We start from the raw sequence: 23,667 nt of genomic DNA, 5'->3' as shown, positions 1-23,667 counted from the left end.
GAGGTCCCGGGTTCGATTCCCGGCGGGGTCAGGAACTTTTCCTGCCTCGAGATGACTGGGTGTTATTGTGTCGTCTTCATCATTATCATTCATCCTCATTACGGTCGGAGGAAGGCAATGGCAAACCACCTCCACTAGGACCTTGTCTAGTAAGGCGGCGCGGTTCTCCCGCGTCGCTCCCCTACGCTCTGTACAGAAGTATGGGACTCATCATCATCATCATCATCATCATCATCATCATCATCATCAATGTTGCCAAAATCAGTTTGGCATTGCTTGGTCCATAACCAAGGGTGGTTGTCACGTAGAAGATTCAGTAGAGTGTCACTATTTAAAAGCTGGTATAAATTCTCTGAAGAAAAATACTAATCCAAGATATCCCTCTAACTGTTTCTTATTTTGAAGTACAGGGCAGTATCTGATACCATCAAGCTTCTTAGGGTGTGGAAGTATGTCTTGAGGTGATATTATGTTTCCAAGGAATTTAACACCCATTTCTTATCCAAATGTGACTTCATTAGGTTGTCTGTGACTCCAATTTATGAAAACCGATAAGACTTGAGCCACGAGACTTGCGTGTTCTGACCATATGGAGGTAGCAATCAGTAAATTATCCACATACACAGTGACTCTACTTAACAATTCAGGTCCTAAGACTCGATCTAAAGCAGAAATAAATATGCCTACACTGACATTCAAACCACAAGGGAGAACACAGAACTCGTAGCTTCTGGCCCTACATACAAAAGCAGTGCACTTACGGCTGTCTTCATGTAGTGCAATTTACCAGTACAAGGCTCGGAGATGTATTATGGTGAGGGACTTAACGTTATGGAATTACAGAAGTTGTTCTTCAAGGTTGTCGGGCCGTGTCCTGACAGGCACAATAATTTTATTTATTCCTCGTGCGTCGAGCATGAGGTGGCTGCTACCGTCTCATTTGCTAATGGCCTAAATGGGGCTACAGTGCGCAGAGAAGGATGGTTGTATTATTTACCAGTTTAGCATTCTGTTGATCTTTCATTACAGCCTCCTCCTTGGCCAGTGGGATGGGTATGATGAAAGGCAGAATGTTTCATGTCACTACACCTCCATTTTGTTTTTGTATCCTTTAATTATGCGAGGGTGCTATTCAAAAATAGCATCAAAACACATTATATGCTCTTGCATTTCTTCCTTTTGTTCTTCTGTAAGACACGCTGACTCACATTCCTCAGCGCACATGATCTTGGGGCCTATTTCCTCAGGACCTATTTCATCTCCCTGTGATTGCTCCATTCCCTGCGTGTTTACAAACATGATGGTAAGATAGAAGAATTGTATTGGAAAGTCAGCATTGTGTTTTGGTTTGCTTTCTCTGGCATTTGACTTGACTAGGTATACTGAATATTGTTGGTTGTTCACAACGAAATGACACTTCCTGTTACCAACGTCAGTTTGTGTGTGGTACTTCCTAAAGGTGTCCGTACTGATAAGACAGGTTGCTATTAGTCTTTCAACCACAAGAAAAATGCATTTTGATGTGAAGCTCTGAATTTGAATTGGAAACCATGCCTGGAATTTTATGCCTTTAGACTTACCTCCTACAGCTGTTTGTATTTTACAATTTTGGACTGGAAATGTCAGTATGTGTCCTCGTTTTTGTAATTGATCAGACAGACATTGTGAATGTACATTCATGGTAGCTCCAGTGTCCAGTGCTATGGGTACTCTTAAACCAAATATTTGTGGACTGATTACCGCCCATGTTGTGTCTTCATTTCCATCGACACAGTTGGTAATACCCTGCTGACAGAGGTCATCTTTGTTATTGAGTTGTATCTAAGAAAGCAGCTTTTAACTATAGTTCCATGCCCCCACACCTGTTACTGGTCACCAAACGGGCATATCAAGACTGCTGTGAGTTTTCCTAATTGATCTGAGCACTGACATCTTCGTTAGGGGTAACCTGAACTATGTGCACTATATACATCTAGTTTCGCCAGTTAGTACCTTGCGCAGTTCTTGATTTGAAATTTTATTATCCCTGGCCGCTATTTGAAATGTAATTTTGATTGTACTGATTATTTTGTTGCCTGTTTGCATTCTGCGCTTTCCAGTGGCCGGTCGGGTCATAGCGCCTGGTCGGTGGCACATTGTATACTTGCTGACTATAACCCATCTGGCCATTAAATCCTGTCCAATTGAAATTCTGTCCTTGGTTATTTTTATATCCTTGCTTGAATTTTTGCCCATTTCCTTTATCAAATTGGTTCCTGTTGGTTTTGTTGCGAGGGAGATATGGCTGCCAAACGTTTTGGTTGTTATTGCCATTCCCGCTGTGTTGCGTGTTAGTTTGTGTGGAGTCTCCCTGCGTGCTGTCACTTTGTGGTTGCACGGGTGTCTCTTTATAAATAAGATAAATGGAATTGAGAACTGAGAGGAAATTCTCTATATAGTGCTCAGGAGTTGTGATTAATTTCTCATGTGTGTTAGCCGGTAGTCGGCTGTTCAAGATTTTTGGGATATCTACATGTGATATCAGATTTATTTAGATACTTCTCGAAGTATCTTCTGAACCCTCTGTGCTTACAGCTGAATGGCACCACGTTACACACTTCGCACCTCGATCTCTCATGTACTACAATGGACCAGAACTGTTCATAGGTGTGACATTTTTCTACCAGGTCAGTGGCCCACAGCAGGACAACACCCTGTGTATAACCTACCACAAGCATATCTTCTGCACTTTTGTACTATTCCTTGGGAATACTTTCTGGAGGGCTTTTATGAACACGACTGGATTTGTTTGCTTATCTTCGGAAGAAAATATTGGAAACTGCCTGTTTCATAATAAGCCTTCATCCATGAACAAAGTAGAAAGGCATGCACTGTCCGTTGCCGGCGTGATATTGTTTTGACGTATCAGATCGTATTCCGAATACTTCTGGATGCTATGAGAGAAGTCGGCAGCATGTGCTGCATGTTATGGTTGTGATCTGTTTCATCTGACTGATTAGGGTTAAAGTGTGGTTAGATGTTCAGATTATCTATCCTGTCAGTTGACACATGATAGCTTGGGGTTGAATGTTCCCTTTCCTGTTCAGTGTTACTAACAATGTTAGTCCATGATTTTTCCTCAACTGCTTTCAACTGCTGATAAATTTCAGCTCTTAGTTCTGCCTTATGTACCTCCATTGCTCCCTTGATTACATCTACGTAACTCATATGTTCCTCCACTTCCTTCTGCGCCAGGGTACTGCCTTGGTCTTGGAAACCAGTCGTAACGTCTTTATCTATCCTTTCTTGCTCTTTTCTCGTGAAATGAGTATTTAAATTTATGTTACTTAGTTGCAATGACAAGTCTTGTGCCTGTTCAGGTTGGCCTTTGCATGCTGTTAACAACCAGTGAATGGTACCTGCGGATGTGTTTATATTCTAGCACAATTGTGACTGCTCCTGCTGCATTTTGTCTGAGCCTCAGATACTTTCTTCACCTCTTGCACGAACCTTTCTTGTATCTTGCCTACTGATGACACTTTTTGGATTAAATTACCTTTATCTTGTGACTAATCACTGAGTAATTGTGTTATTAGGTATTTCCCCATAATTACATGGTTACCCAATAATTCATTTAAAAGATCAGCACACAGATCTATTGCCAAGTGATTGAACTGTTGCGTTACGTTGGTTTTAAAAGCATCAAGAGTTTGCTTTTGCTATTCAGGTAATTCTCTTTGTGTATCTGTCTGTCTGTTTTGGAAACTCATTAAATTTTTCATTAATGCTTCCTGTAAGTGTTTGATTTTGCCCATGAAGCTTGTTTAATTTTTTTTTTCTTTTTTTTTCTTTTCAAAAATCATTGAAGCTTTGTTTAAATAACTATTGTAACATTTGCATCGTGTGCAATGCTACCTGTCCAGTCACGTTTGCATTAGGCATAAGTGTGGCAGGCAAAGCATGTGTTACATTTTCACCAGGGAAAAAAATACTTCCCATCTCATCTACTGTCATCATTGTATCAGTTTGAATGGTAATGTTAGTATCATCTGTGTGCATGTTAATTGAAAAACGTAATTGGTTGTCGTTCTGCAACCAACATTTTCAGGTTCGGTTTAGTTTGTTGCCACATCCATTTCTGCGACCTCTTGTGCTTCACTATCTGGTAATGGAATGGTAACAATGGAGTTATTGTGTGTACTAATTTTTTGATACTTTTGCAAAAAGAGAAAATAAATACTTTTTAAAAAGAAATGTTCTGTTTGTAATAGTGAGGATACCACTGTGGAGCCTATTCAGTGGTGCCTTGCTAACATTTGTCAAAATACATTGTCAGCGTAACACAGTTCTATGCACACATTTCTCTCCCTAAAATTAATTTTCTGTCCAATTGTCTGCATACTTTACTAAAATACTCCAATTTGGTAACTGGAATGTTGGACTACATGGGAAATTGAGGACAAGCACACTCATCAGGATTTTGGTCTGACCTCCACGAGAAATTTATTAACATCAAGTATAGATTTAAGTGTCAGGAAGTCATTTCTGAAAGTATTTGTATGGAGTGTAGCCATGTATAGAAGTGAAACATGGACGATAAATAGTTTGGACAAGAAGAGAATAGAAGCTTTCGAAATGTGGTGCTACTGAAAATTAGATGGGTAGATCACATAACTAATGAGTAAGTATTGAATAGGATTGGGGAGAAGAGATGTTTGTGGCACAACTTGACCAGAAGTAGGGATCAGTTGGTAGGACATGTTCTGAGGCATCAAGGGATCACCAATTTAGTACTGGAGGGTAAAAATCATAGAGGGAGACCAAGAGATGAATACACCAAGCAGATTCAGAAGGATGTAGGTTGCAATAGGTATTAGGAGATGAAGAAGCTTGCACAGGATAGAGTAGCATGGAGAGCTGCATCAAACCAGTCTCAGGACTGAAGACCACAACAACAACAACAACAACAACAACAACAACAACACGCAAAGGCTGCTGTTAACACCACAGTGCAAATGGCAGCATTTGAAATGGCACCATGACCTGAAAGCATGGACTGCTAATGAATGGCATCACATTGTGTTCAGTGATAAATCGTGGTTCTGCGCACCACACTGGATGGCCGTTGTTTGACAGTACGATAGTGACCTGGGGAGAGGTCCCATTCTTTCATTGGATAAGCATAGCAATGTGATTCCTGGCATCATAGTGTGGGGATCCATTGGTTATGATTCCAGGTCATGGCTGGTTGTGATTGAGGGAATTCTGATACCACAACAGTACATCACGGCCGTCTTGTATCCTCATTTGGTATCTTTAATGTGACAGTATTGTAACAATATTATGAGAAGGAAAGTTGCTACTCACTATATAGCGCAGATGCTGAGTTGCATATAGGCACGACAAAATGATTCACAATTATAGCTTTTGGCCATCAAGTCCTTCGTCAATAATACACACACACATGCACACGCACAGACACTCACCTGAACACAACTCACACACACAACTGCAGTCTCGGGCAACTGAAACCACATTGCGGGCAACTGAAACTACACTGCGAGCAGCAGCATCAGTGCACAATGGGAGTGGCAACTGGGTGGGGGAAAGGCGGAGGCTGGGACAGGGAGGGGGAGGGATAGTATGGTAGGGGTGGCAGACAGTGAAGTGCTGCAGATTAGACAGAGGAAAGGGGAGAGGTGAGGAGGGGGGCCGGGGCGGAAGTAGCGGATAAGAAGAGAAATAAAAAGACTGGATGTGATGATGGCTGTGTAGTGCTGGAATGGGAACAGGGAGGAGGCTGGATGGGTGAGGACAGTGACTAACAAAGGTTGAGGCCAAGAGGGTTACGGGAACATAGGATGTACTGTAGGGAACGTTCCCGTCAGTGCAGTTCACCAAAGCTGGTGTTTATTGGCCACGGTTTGTCGGTGGCCTTCATGCTAATGAGTTGTTGGTTGTTATGCCTACATAGAATGCAGCACAGTGGTTGCAGGTTATCTCGTAGACCACATTACTCATTTCACAGGTGGCCCTGACTTCTGTGGGATAGTTGATGTTTGTGACCAGACTGGAGTAGTAGGTGGTGGTGGTGGTGGTGGTGGTGGTGGTGGTAGGATATATGGGACAGCTTTTGCATCTAGGTCTATTACAGGGGTATGAACCAAGAGATAAGGGACTGGGAACAGTGGCTGTGTAAGGATGGACGAGTATATTGTGTATATTCAGTGGATGGCAGAATACCACTTTGGGAGGGATGGGAAAGATAGTGGGCAAGACATTCCTCATTTCAGTTCACAATGACAGGTAATCAAAACCCTGGCGGAGAATGTAATTCAGGTGCTCCAGTCCTGGGTGGTACTGAGTTGTGAGGGGAATGCTCCTCTGTGGCCGGATGGTGGGACTTTCGGAGGTGGTGGGAGACATTCTTGGCATTTACTTTACTATTTTCAACATTCTCAAAATAATTTTTTTTCATATGCAATACACAATTTTTGGGCCAAAATATAAATCATGTAATTGTTTCCTTACCTCCAATTTGACATATTCAAAGTTCTGGTAACTACTGAAATATGAAACATGCAGTATATATTTTATCCCCTTTGCTGTATAATGAAGTTTGTGCATCAGGTTGCACAAAAGAACAGAAAATAGTAACTTATCATGTGTCAAATCCATATTGTGGTCAGCTCTGTCACTACCAGAGGGTCCCACACTAGTTTCTAAATTTCTCTGTTTTCATTCTATTTAATTTTCAATTGCGATAAACATTTCAATAATAGTAATTGTAACTTGTTTGAAATTATCTTTTGTCTGTATTAATTCTTTTTTTAATGTTTGCTCTTCATTGAATGGTATATCCTGTACTACTTTAACACTAACTAGATGTTAAACTTTGTTTTCCAACTTGACTTCCATCAAATCTAAATGATCTCTAAAATCTTGCACATGTTCTGACCTTAATTACATTCACTTTTCTAGTTTACCTCTTTACAATTAATTGAGAACCCAAAGCAGTGTATCATCGCTATTAGAAAATCTTTCGTTCATCTTAGAAAATCTGTCTATTTGAGAAGATCTTTTGCCAGTTTGAGAATTTTTTGTTCATAAATTGCATAAATCTTTCGTGAAAACATTGTTCATCTACCTCCTCACACATAATAATTTTAAAAATGCACAGAAGTGGTTGACAAAGAAGGTATTAATATGAAGTGATACCTTTAATGGAAAGTCCAGGATGGAATGTAACAATATTATTAAGAGGAAAGTTGCCACTCACCATACAGCGGAGATGCTGAGTCACAGATAGGCACAACAAAAAGACTTTCACAAATAAAGCTTTCGGCCCCTAAGTCCTTAAAAAACCTCACTCACAGGTGCAAACACAACTCGCTCACATAACTGCAGTTGTATGTGTCAGTTGTGTTGGCGCGTACGTGTGTGTGTGTGTGTGTGTGTGTGTGTGTGTGTGTGTGTGTGTGTGAGATATATTTTTGACGAAGGCTGTGGTCCGAAAGCCTTATCTGTCACAGTCTTTTTGTTGTGCCTATCTGCGATTCAGCATCTCCACTTAAGGTGAGTGGCAACTTTTTTTCATAATGCTGTTAAGTGATACACTTGTTCTATCTAAATCCCTCATAAATTGACGAAATTCATCTAACAGGTTTAATGTATAAATGCAGATAAAAAAATCCTTTACAGAATAAATTGTATCTCATTCAAACAGAACCCACTGTGTTTTGATAAGGAAAACCTCACTTACGGTTTGCACATGCAGCATCCTTTGCTCACTCGTAGTGGGTGCGTGTGCTTAGTTGTTATTGTGAGCATGCTGCACCGACTGCCAGCTTGTTCTCAATATGTGGAACTGTTCACTACAAACAATGGGTGCAGATTTCTGCTAGGCAGTTGTAGCAAGCACATTGTGCAGTTTGTCGTTGCTGTATCAAACTATATTTTCTGAAAAACAAGCTTCATGCCTGTAACAAATACAGTATATCCAAAACTTATATATGTATTGCCAATTTTCAGCTGTTGGTTCTTCATTACCCAAGACTATTCAGATTTAAAATAAATATTTGTAAAAATCATGTTTGTGTTTCTTAGTGACCATGAAATATCACTGAATAATGGTTGTTAGTGTTGGTTCTTGCTGTTGAATGTCGTGATGAGTTCCTGTTTATGTCTGTTGCTGTCAAAAATTCATTCATACATAATATATAAATGCAACATAAATTATTGTAAAATTGTTTAGTAAGTTTAAATTATGAAGCATTTGACAACTACCAGATGCATTAAGTAAGCATTAGTCTGACTTCTGAATGATGATTATTCTTAATCAGTGTAAATGTTACTTACATTTAACTCATAAACCACTATACCAAATTACTTATTTATCGCTTCTAAATAATCTGTCAGTTCAGCATAGAAAAGAACATTTAATCCTCTTCCAGTTTTATAATAAATTCCAGTTGGTCACAAAGATGTTCAGTTGTTTTTATGTTGCACAGTTGCTCAGTTTTAATCGCTGTACTGTAGTGCTTTCACATGCAGCATCATAGCATGAATTTATGGATTTCTTGCAGCATTGTTGCTGTGCGAAAGTGGCAAAAAAACCTTTGAGCAGGAACGGAGTTGAAATTCCTAACTATCAACCATTCCCAGATAAAACCAAATTTCTTTCGTCCATGTATGCAACTAGCTTTTGTGCCATATGTTACTATACCTAGTTAACTAAAGTACTGTATTTAATAGTTTTAGTAAAATCAAACAAGGGGTTTCACTAGCTTTTATTCTATCTGTATGTATGTATATAATTTATATATAAAAACAAAGATGAGGTGACTTACCGAACAAAAGCGCTGGCAGGTCGATAGACACACAAACAAACACAAACATACACACAAAATTCAAACTTTCGCAACAAACTGTTGCCTCATCAGGAAAGAGGGAAGGAGAGGGGAAGACGAAAGGAAGTGGGTTTTAAGGGAGAGGGTAAGGAGTCATTCCAATCCCGGGAGCGGAAAGACTTACCTTAGGGGGAAAAAAGGACAGGTATACACTCGCACACACGCACATATCCATCCACACATACAGACACAAGCGTGTGTGCGAGTGTATACCTGTCCTTTTTTCCCCCTAAGGTAAGTCTTTCCGGTCCCGGGATTGGAATGACTCCTTACCCTCTCCCTTAAAACCCACTTCCTTTCGTCTTCCCCTCTCCTTCCCTCTTTCCTGATGAGGCAACAGTTTGTTGCGAAAGTTTGAATTTTGTGTGTATGTTTGTGTTTGTTTGTTTGTGTGTCTATCGACCTGCCAGCGCTTTTGTTCGGTAAGTCACCTCATCTTTGTTTTTATATATAATTTTTCCCACGTGGAATGTTTCCTTCCATTATATTGATATGTATATAATTTTATAATCAAATTAAGCAGAATAATGTTTTTGTTACATAGATGTGTTGATACCAATGATAAGTTTTTGCACATGATGTAAATATGTAATATTTTATACTGTTCTGTACCTTCACAAGTCCAGTATCATGAATGTGATAGTGCGGGTGGTAAATAAATAAATAAATAAAAATTAGGATGATGTATGTTTCCTTCTTAACAAATCTTCCCTCCTGTCCGAATTTTTGGAGAACCCTACATTATTTGTCAAAGTGTAACTTCTTCACCTTTCCTTGTAACATTCCTACAATTACTGCAAATCCGTTTCTCAGTATTTTTAAATAGTTCAAAAAACTCTTCTTTAATTATAATGAAGTAATTTTCTGCTATTTGCTAGCAAGAACTTGCACTTTTTTTAACTCTTATAACATGATGGAGTAAAAGCATATTATATGAGCAAAAGTTAACAAGAGTGTCATTCTTTAGAACTTTTGTTTTCTTTTGGTTTTTCCCCATCAGCCACATAGTGGTTGCACCTTCATTCATTGTGGTTGCACCTTCATTCATTGTGGTTGCATATTCATTGTAGGATCGGGTGGTGTAGTGCTTAGAGGTTCTCCTTGGAACTCTGAACTCTACCTGCCACACACAAGTACCTCAAATAAATAATAAAGTGCAAAATAAATACACTACTGGCCAATAAAATTGCTGTACCAAGAAGAAATGCAGATGATAAACGGGTATTCATTGGACAAATATATTATACTAGAACTGACATGTGATTACATTTTCACGCAATTTGGGTGCGTAGACCCTGAGAAATCAGTACCCAGAACAACCACCTCTGGCCGTAATAACAGCCTTGATACACCTGGGCATTGACTCAAACAGAGCTTGGGTGGCGTGTACAGTTACAGCTGCCCATGCAGCTTCAACATGATACCACAGTTCATCAAGAGTAGTGACTGACAACACAATTTACTGCAGACTTCCTAAACTACATGCGATGCAATATGTATCAGATATTAAGCTAATAAGAACAGATTTAATGGTGTCAGGTGAATGTTTAAGTGGTTTGAAGGAAAATGTGGGAAAAGTTCACAGGAATGTACAGCTTCCATCGGTTTGACACTGGAGTTAGGTGAACAGCAAGTGGCCGTAGCACGTGCTGAAAACTCTGTTATGGTCAGGCAGGTTGTGCAGTACTGTGTTGCAATCAGATGGCCAGAAAACAGCTGTAGCTCAAGTCAAAATGGCACTGCTGTTACACTAGTTTAGTGTGGTACCTCACAGCTCCCAACACTGGCACAATATCTCACTCCAAATGCCAATTAAAATTGGACTGGATAACATTTGTGCCACCTGAGAACTTTCCTGTCATGCACTTGTCATGCACTGCTTAAATCAGTTGTTGTGTGAGAGTGGTGATACTCAATTAACTATGTATGTCTCTGAATTTTTAACTTAAATCTCTGCAGTGACCAGTAAACAAAATTACTGTTATGCCAGACAAGTCGTCCAACTATAGATAAATAGTGCTGCCCCTACGAAGCTGGGTCAGGTCGCTAGTGTAAATATAAACAAGTGTGTAAGGTAAATACAGTGGTTGTTCAGTAGGTATTCTTGATATCAGTAAAAAATAATGATTAGATTAGTTGGCACCACTATCCATATTAATTGTTTTATTTTTGATCTTATTGCAGTTTCTCTGAAGTAGCTATAAAATAGTGATGGTATTTATAACTCTCATAGAATGCATGGAAGAGAAGAAGGTTTTGGCAGCTTCTGATTTGTTTCATTATCCAGATTGCACAAAAATGACAGTATATTATGTTTCTCTGTCATAACCCAAAAAAGTTTAGTACCTGAATCACTGAATAGAATAAAGTTAAAACGATGAAATTAAACATTTCCGGAAAGAGTTATGGAATAGTACAATGAAGCTAAAATTTCTGTAATCATCATGTGGGATGGCTGTGATCTCCACACATCTCATTTATGCAGGACAGGAAAATATTCACACTAGGTTGTGAATGATTGGTGTTACTAAAGAACACCAATTCGTGTAATGTTTGAATGCTGTCCATATGTCCAGATGCCCTCTGTCAGAACAAAGGCAGTAACAAAGAGAAATAGGCAGAGAGAGAAATAAAAGGGTTATGTTTAATAGACTAACAGACTGAACAGTGACTTTTTTTACCTTGAAAAATAAAAAGCAAAAATATTTAGTCAGTGGAGGCACAAATGACAGGATAACCAATCAGCAGCCTGGAGCCATCAGAGATTGACAATATGATGCTTAGTATAGTAGATATTGCTTCTGTATTGCTGTAATTGTAAATTTAGGTAGGTGGGTAGGACAGATAACATAATACTGTAGTTACGCAACTATAAGACAAGATTTTTTACCCAAATTCATCATTCGAAAAATGCTGGGTCGTCCTATATGTGCAGATTAAACTATTTCTGCTCAGATCAACATTTTTCGTAGTTCAGTAGATTAACGTAGGGGTTGCCTTACATTGACAGATAAAGCATTGTTTATCGATGTTTTGTACAAATTTATATTGATGAATTCCGAAGTTATGGGTTGGCAAACAATGCTTTCATTTGAAACTCCAGGTAGAAATATCAACAATGTAGGAAAAGACAGATTGCTACTTACCGTACAGAAGACGTGCCAAGTTGCAGACGGGCACAATTACAAGACACTCGTATACAGCTTTTGGCCATAGTCTTGATCAGTAAACACGCGCACACACACACACACACACACACACACACACACACACACACAAGTACACCTCGTGCACACATAGTAGTAGTGTATGGGTGGTGAGAGAGATGAACACGGTCTGGTGCAGTGTGCAGGGACAAGACTCCAACAGGCAAGGTGTCAGGAGGTTGTGGGGCAGGGAGGTGGGGAAAAAGGAACAAAAAATGAGAGGAGTGGGAAAGACAGGTAGATAAATTGACAGAAGGCTGCAAATAAACAGGGTGAGAGACAGGAATGGGGAGGAGATGATAGGACATAGGGGGTGCAAACTGTTGGGTGGAGGGTGTGGAGACAGTATGTTATCGTAGGTTGAGGTCAGGATGATTACGGGAGCAGAGAATGTGCTGTAAGGATAACTCCCATATGCGCAATTCAGGAAAGCTGGTGGTGTATTGAGGGATCCAGATGGTGTGGGTAGTAAAGCAGCCATTGAAATAAAGTGTGTTATGTTCCACTGTATGTTTTGCTACAGGGTGGCCTACTTTGCTCTTGGCCACATAAAAACCTGTGCAATAATAGTAGCAGAGTTGATAAATGACATGGCTGCTTCCACAAGTGGCCAGGTTATATAATCCTTGTGGCAAGGGGTTGGGAGTTGGAGTGGCATAGGAATGGACTAGGATGTTGTGGAGGTTGGGTGGGCAATGGAACACCAGTTTTAGGTGGGATGGGTTGTATCTCGGGTAGGATGTCCCTCATTTAAGGGCACGGTGATAGGTAATCAAAGCTTTGGTGAAGGAAGTGGTTGTTGTTTCAGTCCATGGGGGTACTGAACAATGAAAGGAACACTGCTTTGTGGCAGGCTCTTAGGGTTGGTGGGCTCTTGGGGTTGTGAGGGGAAATGGCATGGGATATCTGTTTGCAGACTAGAGGTGTGGGGGATTGTGCCTGCCTGTGAAGGCCTTCGTGAGACCCTCAGCATACTGAGCAAGGGAGTTTGTCACTGCAGATATGCTGTCCACAGGTAGCCGGGCTATATGGGAGGGATTTTTCAGTCTGAAATGGATGACAGCTGCCAAAAAGCAGCCACTGTTGGTGGTTGGTGGGTTTAATGTGGACAGAGGTGCAGATGCAGCCATCAGAGAGGAGGTGGTCAACATCTAAGAAGGTGGCATGCTGGGCTGAGGTGGACCATGTGAATCAGATGAGAGAGCAGGTGTTGAGGTTGTGAAGGAATGAAAGTAGGATCTCTTAGCCCCTGGGTCCAGATCATGAAGATACCATGAATAAACCTGAACCAGACAAGGGATTTGGTGTTTTGGAAGGCTAGGAAGGTCTCATCCAGACGGCCTCTAAGAACATTGGCGAAGAAGAGTGCCATGCAGGGGCCATGGCTGCACTGTGGATTTGTTTATTTACCTTCCCTTCAAATGAGAAGTAGTTGCGGGGTAGGATTAAGTTAATAAAGTATATGAGGAATGAGGTGTTGAGTTTGAAACATAAAGGATGTTGGGGAAAGGTAGTGTGCAATAGCGATAAGACCATAGGCCTGGGGGATGTTGGTGTATAGGGAGGTGGCATCAGCAGCGACAAGTTTCCACCCCATCTGTCCTATCATCTCTCCCCCCCCCCCCCCCCCCCCTCCACCTGCCACAAAGGAGTGTCCTCACCATCACACATTGCCACCCCAGACTGGAACAAGTGGACCACGTCCTTCGCCAAGGCTTTGATTACCTATCATTCTGCCCTGAAATGAGTCATCTTACCTGAGATATTTCTCACCCCTCCTAAAGTGATGTTTTGTGCCCACCCAACCCCCACATCATCATAGTCCGTCACTACACCACAACCAATCCCAGCCGTCTTGCCACAAGGATCATATCCCTGTGGAAGACCCAGGTACCAAATCTACCCTATCCACTGACCCAGCACTTTCTACTCTAGTATTGTTGCAGGTTTATCCTACCCCATCAGATGCCATGCCATCTGTGAAAACAGCCATTTCATTTACCAGTTCTGCTGCAGTCATTGCACAGCTTTTTGTATTGGTATGAGTACCAACCACTGTCCACCAGGATGAAAGGCCACCACCAGACTGTGACCAAGAACAAAGTACACAGTCCTGTGGCACAACGTCCTGCTGAACATAACACACTTAATTTCAATGGCTGCTTCACTACCCAAGCCATCTGGATCCTTCCCTCCACAATCAGCCTTTCTGAACTGAGCAGATGTGAGGTACTCTTACAACACATTCTCCACTCCGGTAATTATCCTGACTTCAATCTATGGTAACATCCTGCCCCCACACCTCCAGCTAATAGTTTCCACCCCCTCTGTCCTATCATCTCCTCCCCATTCTCATCTCCCACCTTGTGTATTTGCAGCCCTCTGCTGACGCATATGCTCACCTTTCCCCACTCCTCCCTTTTTTGCTCCTTTTTTTCCCCACCTCCCCGTTCCACAACCTTTTGACACTTTTGATGTTGGGAGTCTAGTCCCTATACATTCCACCAGACAGGATTCGTCTCTCCCCACCAGTACACTCCTACCTCTTCCCCTTCCCCACCCTCTCGAGATTGCTGGCTGCATGCAGGGTGACGTAGCATTCCGGCTTGAGATACTGGAGTTGGCGGGGGGGTGTGTGCTGTGTGTGTGTGTGTGTGTGTGTGTGTGTGTTTTTACTGATGAAGGCTATGGCTGATAGCTATATGTGAGTATCTTTTAATTGCGCCTGTCTGCAACTTGATGTGTCTTCTGTACGGTAAGTAGCAATTTGTATCTTCCTACATTGTTAATTCTTTCATTTGAATAGCCTTGAGATTTTATGTTATGCCGAAACTCTCGATACAATATCGACGTTGCTCGAATGACGACGTGACATTTGACTTGGAGCTCTAGTGCACTGTGCAACGGATACACAAGAAATTGTGAACTAGCCACTACAGTAACCTAATGCTCTGCTTAAAAATTGATGATTTTGTGAAATATAGGAGGAAATAGCATTAGATTCTCTCTCAACTTACAAACATTTGTTGTATTTGGACAGTTCTGCATTATAAGTTCTGGTTCAACTGGTTCAAATGGCTCTGAGCACTATGGGACTCAACTGCTGAGGTCATTAGTCCCCTAGAACTTAGAACTAGTTAAACCTAACTAACCTAAGGATATCACAAACATCCATGCCCGAGGCAGGATTCGAACCTGCGACCGTAGCGGTCTTGCGGTTCCAGACTGCAGCGCCTTTAACCGCGCGGCCACTTCGGCCGGCTATAAGTTCTGGTTCATGTGTCGAAGTTGTATACATACCCTACAATTATGCTGCTTTTTAAGTAAAGGTAACATTGAGAGGTGAAAATCTTGTCCTTCAGAAACAATAGCTTGATCCTAAACTCAAGTCAGTATTCTATTTTGTTTTGAGAAACTGTGAAGATTTACCAAGTAAGTTGAAAATGAGAAATACAATTTCTTTTTGCTATTAGAATATCGGGGAAAAATGTCACCAGCTTTTAAGCAGCTTTAGAGCAAGATGGTGATATTAAGATGAAACAAGGAAGAAAATTAAGCCAGATTTAAATGTCTGACAAACAAAATTAATCACATTAAACAGAATGCAATTGTTATCGCAAGAATAAACAGCAGTGGAAAAGCCCATTGTGGAAATAGTACCAACAGACATCACCAGATCACAGGTCAAGCGAAAGTTCAAGAATTGCACTGAATCATGATTGTGATCTTTTATTTATGTATTAATTGCTGCTTTTATGTATGACATGTACCGTAGAAAATACTGCAGTCTGTGTTTCACTGTAGACAGTGAATAAATGGCCAAAGTTTAGGATGTTGTAATTTTAATTTTTAAACAGATACCTTATGTCAGTATAAGTTTGTAATTTTAATTAGATGGAATTTGTTAAAGAATTTTTTTCTCCAAGGAGCATCTTGAAAAAGAGGGTGTCTTATATTCAGGATTGTCTTATATTCAGGATTGTCTTATATTCAGGATTGTCTTATATTCAGGATTGTCTTATATTCAGGATTGTCTTATATTCAGGATTGTCTTATATTCAGGATTGTCTTATATTCAGGATTGTCTTATATTCAGGATTGTCTTATATTCAGGATTGTCTTATATTCAGGATTGTCTTATATTCAGGATTGTCTTATATTCAGGATTGTCTTATATTCAGGATTGTCTTATATTCAGGATTGTCTTATATTCAGGATTGTCTTATACTCAGATAAACGTGATATGTAGGAGATAGTTGAGGCTCTCTGTGACATGGTTAGAAACCTATATGTACTGTGTGGTGACATGAGTGTAGTTTCAGAGATAAATAGATGTAAATATAAATATGTCCCACAGTAAAAGTGAGGTAGTACCAAACTACATAAAACTTATTGTTGTAGGATTGCAGTGTAGTTACTAGATAACAGGTAAAGTCTGTGGCATAAGGCTGTGACTGAGCCGTTGGCCTGACTGCACGTGGAACACAGTCTTTCTTCCCCACAGCAGTAGGAGAGGGACATTGTCAGACCCATCACTCCACTCACGTTCTATAACTAAAAAAAGTCACCAGTACTCATTTGATAGCAGGTTAAGTGGACCTGAGCCATCCTGGAAGGACTGGAATAAAGAAAAATCCACGCCCTTATCTGGGATTGAGCTGTGGACCTCCATGGTCGGAGTCTAATGCTCTATGCACTAGTCCACTAATATCACTTTTAGTTATTAAATGACTGGGGACAGGAAGGGCATGTGCCCACACAGTTAAATAATATCAATTACTCAGTGATCTGCCCCTGGTAGCTGCACATGTTGATGTAATCACGTCCAGGATGGGAGGTATGCTGCTCCCGGATTGAATCTGCCTGGAGGGTTGACAATGGGTCAGCTAGCCTGGATGGGCTTTCAGGTGATTTCCCACAGCCCAGTTGGTGAAATCCAGGGTGGTTTGCACATTCCATCTAAGATACTCACTACATGATCATTTAGAACACATTGTCACAGTTGCATACAGAATTTATTATGTATGCAGACAGCTTGGGTACACTGCTTCTGTTGTTGGGGGCGAATAGGAGACTGATGATCTCAGCTGTTGGGCCTCCTTAAACAGTTAATCAGAATCAGTTAACATTTCGTAATAATGGAAGTAAAAAATATAAAAAGTCAGCTTGAGCTTATATACAAGGTGTGTTTAATTTTGACTTTTTGTTGCACTTCTATCTTGTCATAGAGTTCTTGTTTTGAATTTATCTGTATGGAGCTGTGATTGGTTAGTAAATTGGCACCTTTTTAGGAAATTTTATGGAGGCATCACACAGTTACCTTTACTCTACAACTCAGACTTTGGAGTGAAAGCTAAGAACAATAATCTTCCTCTTCTAATCTGAGAAGCGGTATGGGTGCTCTGCTCTGCAGGAATGACTTTAATACCTTTGTCCATTACAGGCATAGTCTTTCTAAAACTAGTGTTATTACTGTGGTAATGTTAAAAAGAACTTGGAAATTGTTGTTAATTTTTATTTTGTGCCTTTTGCAACTACCATATATGGTAGTGCTTTCCAGTTGACTCTCATGAAATATCTTGTCAAACTTCCAGGAAGATTGCTATGAATGTGGAGAACTAGTACCTGTGAATTATTATCACCAGCCTGTATCATTAGATACAAGCACCAAACCATTAAAAAATTGTGTGATAGCTCTGAGTACGTATGCTGGCAAAGAGAGAGAGTTCATCACTTCTGTTGCAGAACTTCTGGGGGCCAGGTAATTGAACGAAAGTGATATTTCATTTCTGTCATTATAACATTTGGTGGTGCCAGTCACGATTTTTTGTATGTTTAACTTTCCTGGTGTGGGACCCAATTTAAGAGAGAGTACCCATTGTAGATTAAGAGTTTTATTTAGTATTGTTAAAAGTTAAACCTGATACTCTCTCTCTGTGTGTGTGTGTGTGTGTGTGTGTGTGTGTGTGTGTGTGTGTGTGTGTGTGAGAGAGAGAGCAAGCAAGCTGTTGTTTTGTTCTGGGGTATGTCATTGTAATGTAGTAGAAAAAAAAACTATGTCAGTGGGTTTTTTGTCAAAATACATTGCGTGTTGTCTTTTTTTAATTGTGTTTAGGCCTTTCTCTTGCAATCAGTTATTATTTATCATCTGGTTTCATAATGTTAAATTTTCCGGTACCCCAAGATTACACGTCTAATTTTATTTTCATCCCCAATTTTTGTCTATCTGCCCATAAATTTTCTTCAATATTTGTTCTTCTGATAGAGGTCTGAATTCCTTGAATCCGTGTGGTGTGAAGTCCTCCTCTGTACTTTCTTCCTGGTGGCTCACGTTCCATAATTTGCTGTGATAATATCTCTTTTGACATCCTTATTATATGTCCATAACGTAACAGTTGTTTTTCTTATGTAAAATCTGCAATTGAATTTGTAATATTCATTTTCTTCCTGATTACTTCATTTCTGATTCTTTCTTGCCTAGATATTCCTGCAGACCACCTCCAAAAGTCCCATCTCTGTTGCCATCAGCCTTTTTACTATTTGCCATTTAACTGTCCATACTTCCTTCTGATCCATATGTCACAATGCTTCTGATAATTGTGAAGCTCTTTTTTTTGTTTCCTTTCTGATCTGTCAGTCCCATAAAATACCATTTACTTTTCCAATAGTAAACTTGCTAGCATTTATCCTTGAATTAACTCCCTTGTCTTGTTTTCCATATTGTGTGATATTAACTCGTAGATATTTGTACTCTTCAGTGTGTTTAAAAGTTCCATCCCTTCTTCCAGTGTCAGTTCTTGATTTGATTCGCCTTTCACAGTTTTGCAAGTAATATAGGATATATATTGTTTTTTTCAACTGTAATAACTCTTATTTAGACCATACGAGTTTCTCTTTAAAATAAAGTATCTTTGGTGGTCACTGTAACAATATGCTTTTTCCTACAAATCTGTTAATCAGTGCTGTAAACATGATTGAAATTATTGCTGTTATAGTATTATACTGTTCAGTATTAGTAATTTAAAACATAAGAACTATGTATGATCTTGGCAACAAATTTGACAGATTTGCAAGAAAAAAAAATTTCTTTCGTGTGTGTGCATTCTCTAGTGGGCAGAGCTAGTGAACCTTTGTACATCTACATACCATTTTTTTTTTTTAAAGAAATGTTTAATACAGTCCTGCCATCCCATCAAACTAATTGTAGAACTAAATTTTTATACCACTTATACCACTTCTTTTTTCCTTACTATTTTTGCTTGTTAGACATAATGCATGGATATTTTGAAATTTGATATTGCAAAGAAATTTGGACTCCACTGATTACCGTAAAGAAAAAAAAAAAAAAAAAAAAAAACCTGAATGGTTCCATATTAATATTCTTTATTTGCAACCAGGCACAGGCCTTTTATACAGCAATCGTAAAATAAATAAACATTTGAAGTTTATCTAAAGGAAAGAGAAATTAATATGATTTCTTCTTTGCAAATTTGATGCTAAATAATTTATATTAAGTGCAAACTTGATAACATTGAGCAGAATGTGAGCTGAACTAGTTATTGGTCACATGATTTCTTAGTGAGTGTATGTTGTTGTTGTGGTCTTCAGTCCTGAGACTGGTTTGATACAGCTGTGCAAGCTTCTTCATCTCCCAGTACCTACTGCAACTTACATCCTTCTGAATCTGTGCGATTGCAAGTTTAAATTTTATATCCTCTCTACTTCGACCATCATCAGTTATTTTGCTCCCCAAATAGCAAGACTCCTTTACTACTTTAAGTGTCTCATTTCCTAATCTAATTCCCTCAGCATCACCCGACTTAATTCGACTACATTCCATTATCCTCGTTTTGCTTTTGTTGATGTTCATCTTATATCCTCCTTTCAAGACACAGTCCATTCCGTTCAACTGCTCTTCCAAGTCCTTTGTTGTCTCTGATACAATGACGATGTCATTGGCGAACCTCAAAGTTTTTATTTCTTCTCCATGGATTTTAATACCTACTCTGAATTTTTCTTTTGTTTCCTTCACTGCTTGCTCAATATAAAGATAGGCTACAGCTCTGTCTCACTCCCTTCCCAAGTCAATAATGTCGTTCATTTCAGAAAATAATGGCTCACTGGTACAGGTTGATGAAAATATTGTCAAGCTAGCATCTGTAGACAGCTATTTATGTGTGGAATTTAATTCCACATTTTGTAATTTTAATGCCAGCATTTTTGTTCATATTACCTGAGAGTCTTTCCAATTTGTTTACTTCCAATTCTTTTCCTGTTTTGATAAGTTTTGAGTCCATATTGAACTAGACTGGGAATCAATCAGCTGCATTTTAGTTTCTTCAGTTTCCAGCCATTCTAGTTTAGACAATTTCAGTTTATCCAGTGAAATCATATCTGTGTATATAATAGATTGTTGTGTTTTTGAAAAATCTTTGAACTGAGAGAATTTCGATGAAAATTCTTCGATTAAACAATGCATTACCAAAGAAAATTCCTTCATAACTGTCTTGGTCTGGCTTTTTGTGTGAACCCAAATTGCTGGTAACTTTTTTCAAATTTAGAAAATACTTGTAGTTTTTGTGACCAATATCATTATTAAAAACTTAAGATTTAGTTTATAGTAGCAGTAAGTGTGTCATTTGTGCCGTGAAGCTGTGCATTCAAGTCATTGAAAAGTGGCACATGTCCATACAAGATATTAATTTTGTAAGCCACGTAATATCATTAACTGTGAATATTGTACAATTTTTCCTCATATCATAAAAACAAGTTGATTTCTTCTGCCGACTGGTGTGGCCATGCGGTTCTAGGCGCTTCAGTCTGGAACCGCGTGACCGCTACGGTCGCAGGTTCGAATCCTGCCTGGGGCATGGATGTATGTGATGTCCTTAGGTTAGGTAGGTTTAAGTAGTTCTCAGTTCTAGGGGACTAATGACCTCAGATGTTACGTCCCATAGTGCTCAGAGCCATTTGAACCTTTTTTTATTTCTTCCAAACAGTCCTCTCTGTGAAGTACATTGCCAAAGCTCAACCGGTGAACAATGTTATACATCAGTAAGCCATTGTACACTGAAATGACTTCATTTTGGTGACAACAGCTATTGTATTATCAAGGGAAGTGAAACCACTCTTTACAGCTGTATTCTTTGATATACTAGCTTAGCACCCACTACTTTGCCCACCTAGACTGTATGGCCTGAAGAGATTTTTTTTAAAACCAAATTTTTATGTTGTTCACAAATTGAAACACCTTCTAGACTCTTCGCACTAAGGCCATGTAAACGTGATCTTCCCTGAATGTATTTCTGACCAAAAAGCAATTCTGGTAACTGGAGTCCAAAGTTTTTGTTAATCATACCTTTGTGTCTTGCGAAAATATTTCTATACCAGCTTTTATCCCCTAACAGATATCTCCCTGTGGGTCCGGGGGTTAGAGTAGGCCCGAGGTATTCCTGCCTGTCATAAGAGGTGACTAAAAGGAGTCTCACATGTTTTGGCCTTCGTGTGATGGTCCTCTGTACGGTTTGACCTCCATTCTCCAAAATTTTCCCAAAGAGCAAGCCAGTTGGGGAAGGGCACCTTACATAGTGCATTGTGTCCATCGGGCGTTGAGATCTTTAGCCCACTTTCTCGTCGTCACATTGCAGTCCCACCAATTCTCTATCTCCTGGGTGAGGACACCTTCCTGGGTGCATTTTCCACCATGCACTATGCAGTGTCACTTTCTGTGTAAACTTCCTTGCACCGATTTCCCACACGGTACCCAGTCCGTTGTGGTGGGGCCGCCATGTACCCTGTTGGTTGTAGCCCCTGACCACACAGGGATCGCTCTGCTGATGACTGCGCCGTTAACTCCCCACGTATGCCAAGGGGTAGATGCCCATCGCCCTGGGGCATCAGGTTCCCGGCAATGGCCATCCTGCCAGGTGGCCTTTGCTGTGGCTGAGTGGCGCACGTGGAGAGGCCCCCTGGTCAGAGTGGGTGGCATCAGGGCGGATGACACGCGATGAAGCGTAGTTCATCATCTCGTGCTGGTGGTTTGGGGAGGTGGAGGGCTTGTCCAGAATGAGATCTGGATCAGTTTTGATCAAAACAGCATCCTCTGCCCAGTCACAGGTGTTACTCGCTTGTGACAAGCAGGGGGACATTTCTGTAACCATCGTGCTCCATAAAAGCTTAAATATGGTCCAGGGTATCATATTTCACAGGGACCTTCTTTTGCAGTCTGACCATGAGCTGTGCGCCAATTTAGAGCGGAGAGGTGTACATTTCTTCCGGTGTGTCCACCTGTGTCTGAGGGATAATCAGGTCCCCACCAGTGCCTTCATCTTGGCTTTCGAGGGTGATACAGTGTCAGAGAATGTCAAGGTAATGGTCTACCACTGTGACATAAAGCCCTATATCCCTCCCCTGATGTGGTGCTGTAAGTGCTGGATATTCGGCTATATGTTTTCCTGCTGTACTTCCAGCGTCACATGTCGAGATTGTGGACGCCCATCCCATCCCAATACTCCATGTGCCCTGCCTCCCATCTGTGTCAACTGCGGAGAGCACCATTCACCTTGTTTGCCAGACTGTAGGATTCTCCAGAAAGAAAGGAAAATCATGGAGTACAAGACCCTGGACCAACTGACCTCCTCTGAGGCTAAGAGAAAATTTGAAAGCCTGAATCCTGCGCTTATGACATTGTCTTATGCTGCTGCTACAACAGTCCTGGCAACATCAGCTCCGTCAACCCCAGTCACCTCTCTGAGCTGGAAGACTAAACCTGCCCCCTTGTTGGTGAGGGGGCATTTCCCTCCCTGTTGCTGCTGCACCACCTATTTCAGGAGCAACACCCCCAAACCATCGGGGACCTGAGCCGGAGAAACGAAAGTCTTCTTCGGCTTCTCTCGCTAGGTTGGGGTCCCGGGTCACTCCTTTCCCAGGTGTCTACTGGTGGGAAAAATGACACCCACCAGTGGCTGAAGAGCTCAAAAGCAGTTGGTCATAGTGCTTCATGCTCATCCTCAGTCCCAGAGACTGAGCCAGTGAAGTCCTCCCAGCCAGGGAAAGCCAAGGAGCACCGAGAGAAATCCAAAAAGAAAACTCCTAAGACCAAGAAAATTGCACTGGTACCCACACCACTGCTACCTACAAGCTCTGTGTCTGAGGATGCGGTGGAGATTTGGGCATCCGTTGGGGACCTAGATCTCGCCAGATCCTGAGACTAAATGGATATAGACTGCTCAGGCAATAAGTCGGTGGAAGCAGGTGACTCTGAGATGTAAACTACATCATTGAATGTTCCATGCCTTCCCAGTCTCACAATGACGTCATTGCGATGGTTTTTCCCACCGCCTGTCTGAGCTACAGCAACTGTTAAGCTTTACACCTGCTATCTGGATTGCCCTCCAGGAAACCTGGTTCCCATCAAAGCGGACCCCTGCCCTCCATGGCTATAAGGGATATTACATGAACCGTAGCAACTATAATACAGTGTCAGGTGGAGTTTGCGTTTATGCCCTAAACCTGTGCCCGTTCAAACCCGTCTTGAAGCTGTGGCTGTCAAAATAAGGATGACACAGGAAGTA

The 23,667-nt window shown here is 40.7% G+C and overlaps 1 protein-coding gene and 1 long non-coding RNA gene across 4 annotated transcripts in view; one reads left to right on the top strand and one right to left on the bottom strand.

The window, feature by feature from the left end:
- The window catches only part of LOC126419687 (uncharacterized), a 181,863-nt gene that overhangs the window by 18,398 nt on the left and 139,798 nt on the right, over nucleotides 1-23,667 (bottom strand). The gene's annotated exons all lie outside the window — the stretch shown is intronic.
- The window catches only part of LOC126419648 (DNA topoisomerase 2-binding protein 1-A-like), a 266,920-nt gene that overhangs the window by 163,683 nt on the left and 79,570 nt on the right, over nucleotides 1-23,667 (top strand). For both annotated transcript variants that reach the window (XM_050086847.1, XM_050086840.1), the window contains exon 14: nucleotides 17,689-17,855. In XM_050086847.1, the coding sequence (XP_049942804.1) occupies nucleotides 17,689-17,855 (167 nt within the window). The remainder of the gene's footprint in view (nucleotides 1-17,688; nucleotides 17,856-23,667) is intronic.

The sequence above is a fragment of the Schistocerca serialis genome, chromosome 1 (assembly GCF_023864345.2).
Source record: "Schistocerca serialis cubense isolate TAMUIC-IGC-003099 chromosome 1, iqSchSeri2.2, whole genome shotgun sequence".
NCBI classification, from domain to species: Eukaryota; Metazoa; Arthropoda; class Insecta; order Orthoptera; family Acrididae; genus Schistocerca; species Schistocerca serialis.
The sequence above is the reverse complement of the archived record's forward strand: the minus strand, read 5'-3'. Positions and strand labels throughout refer to the sequence as shown.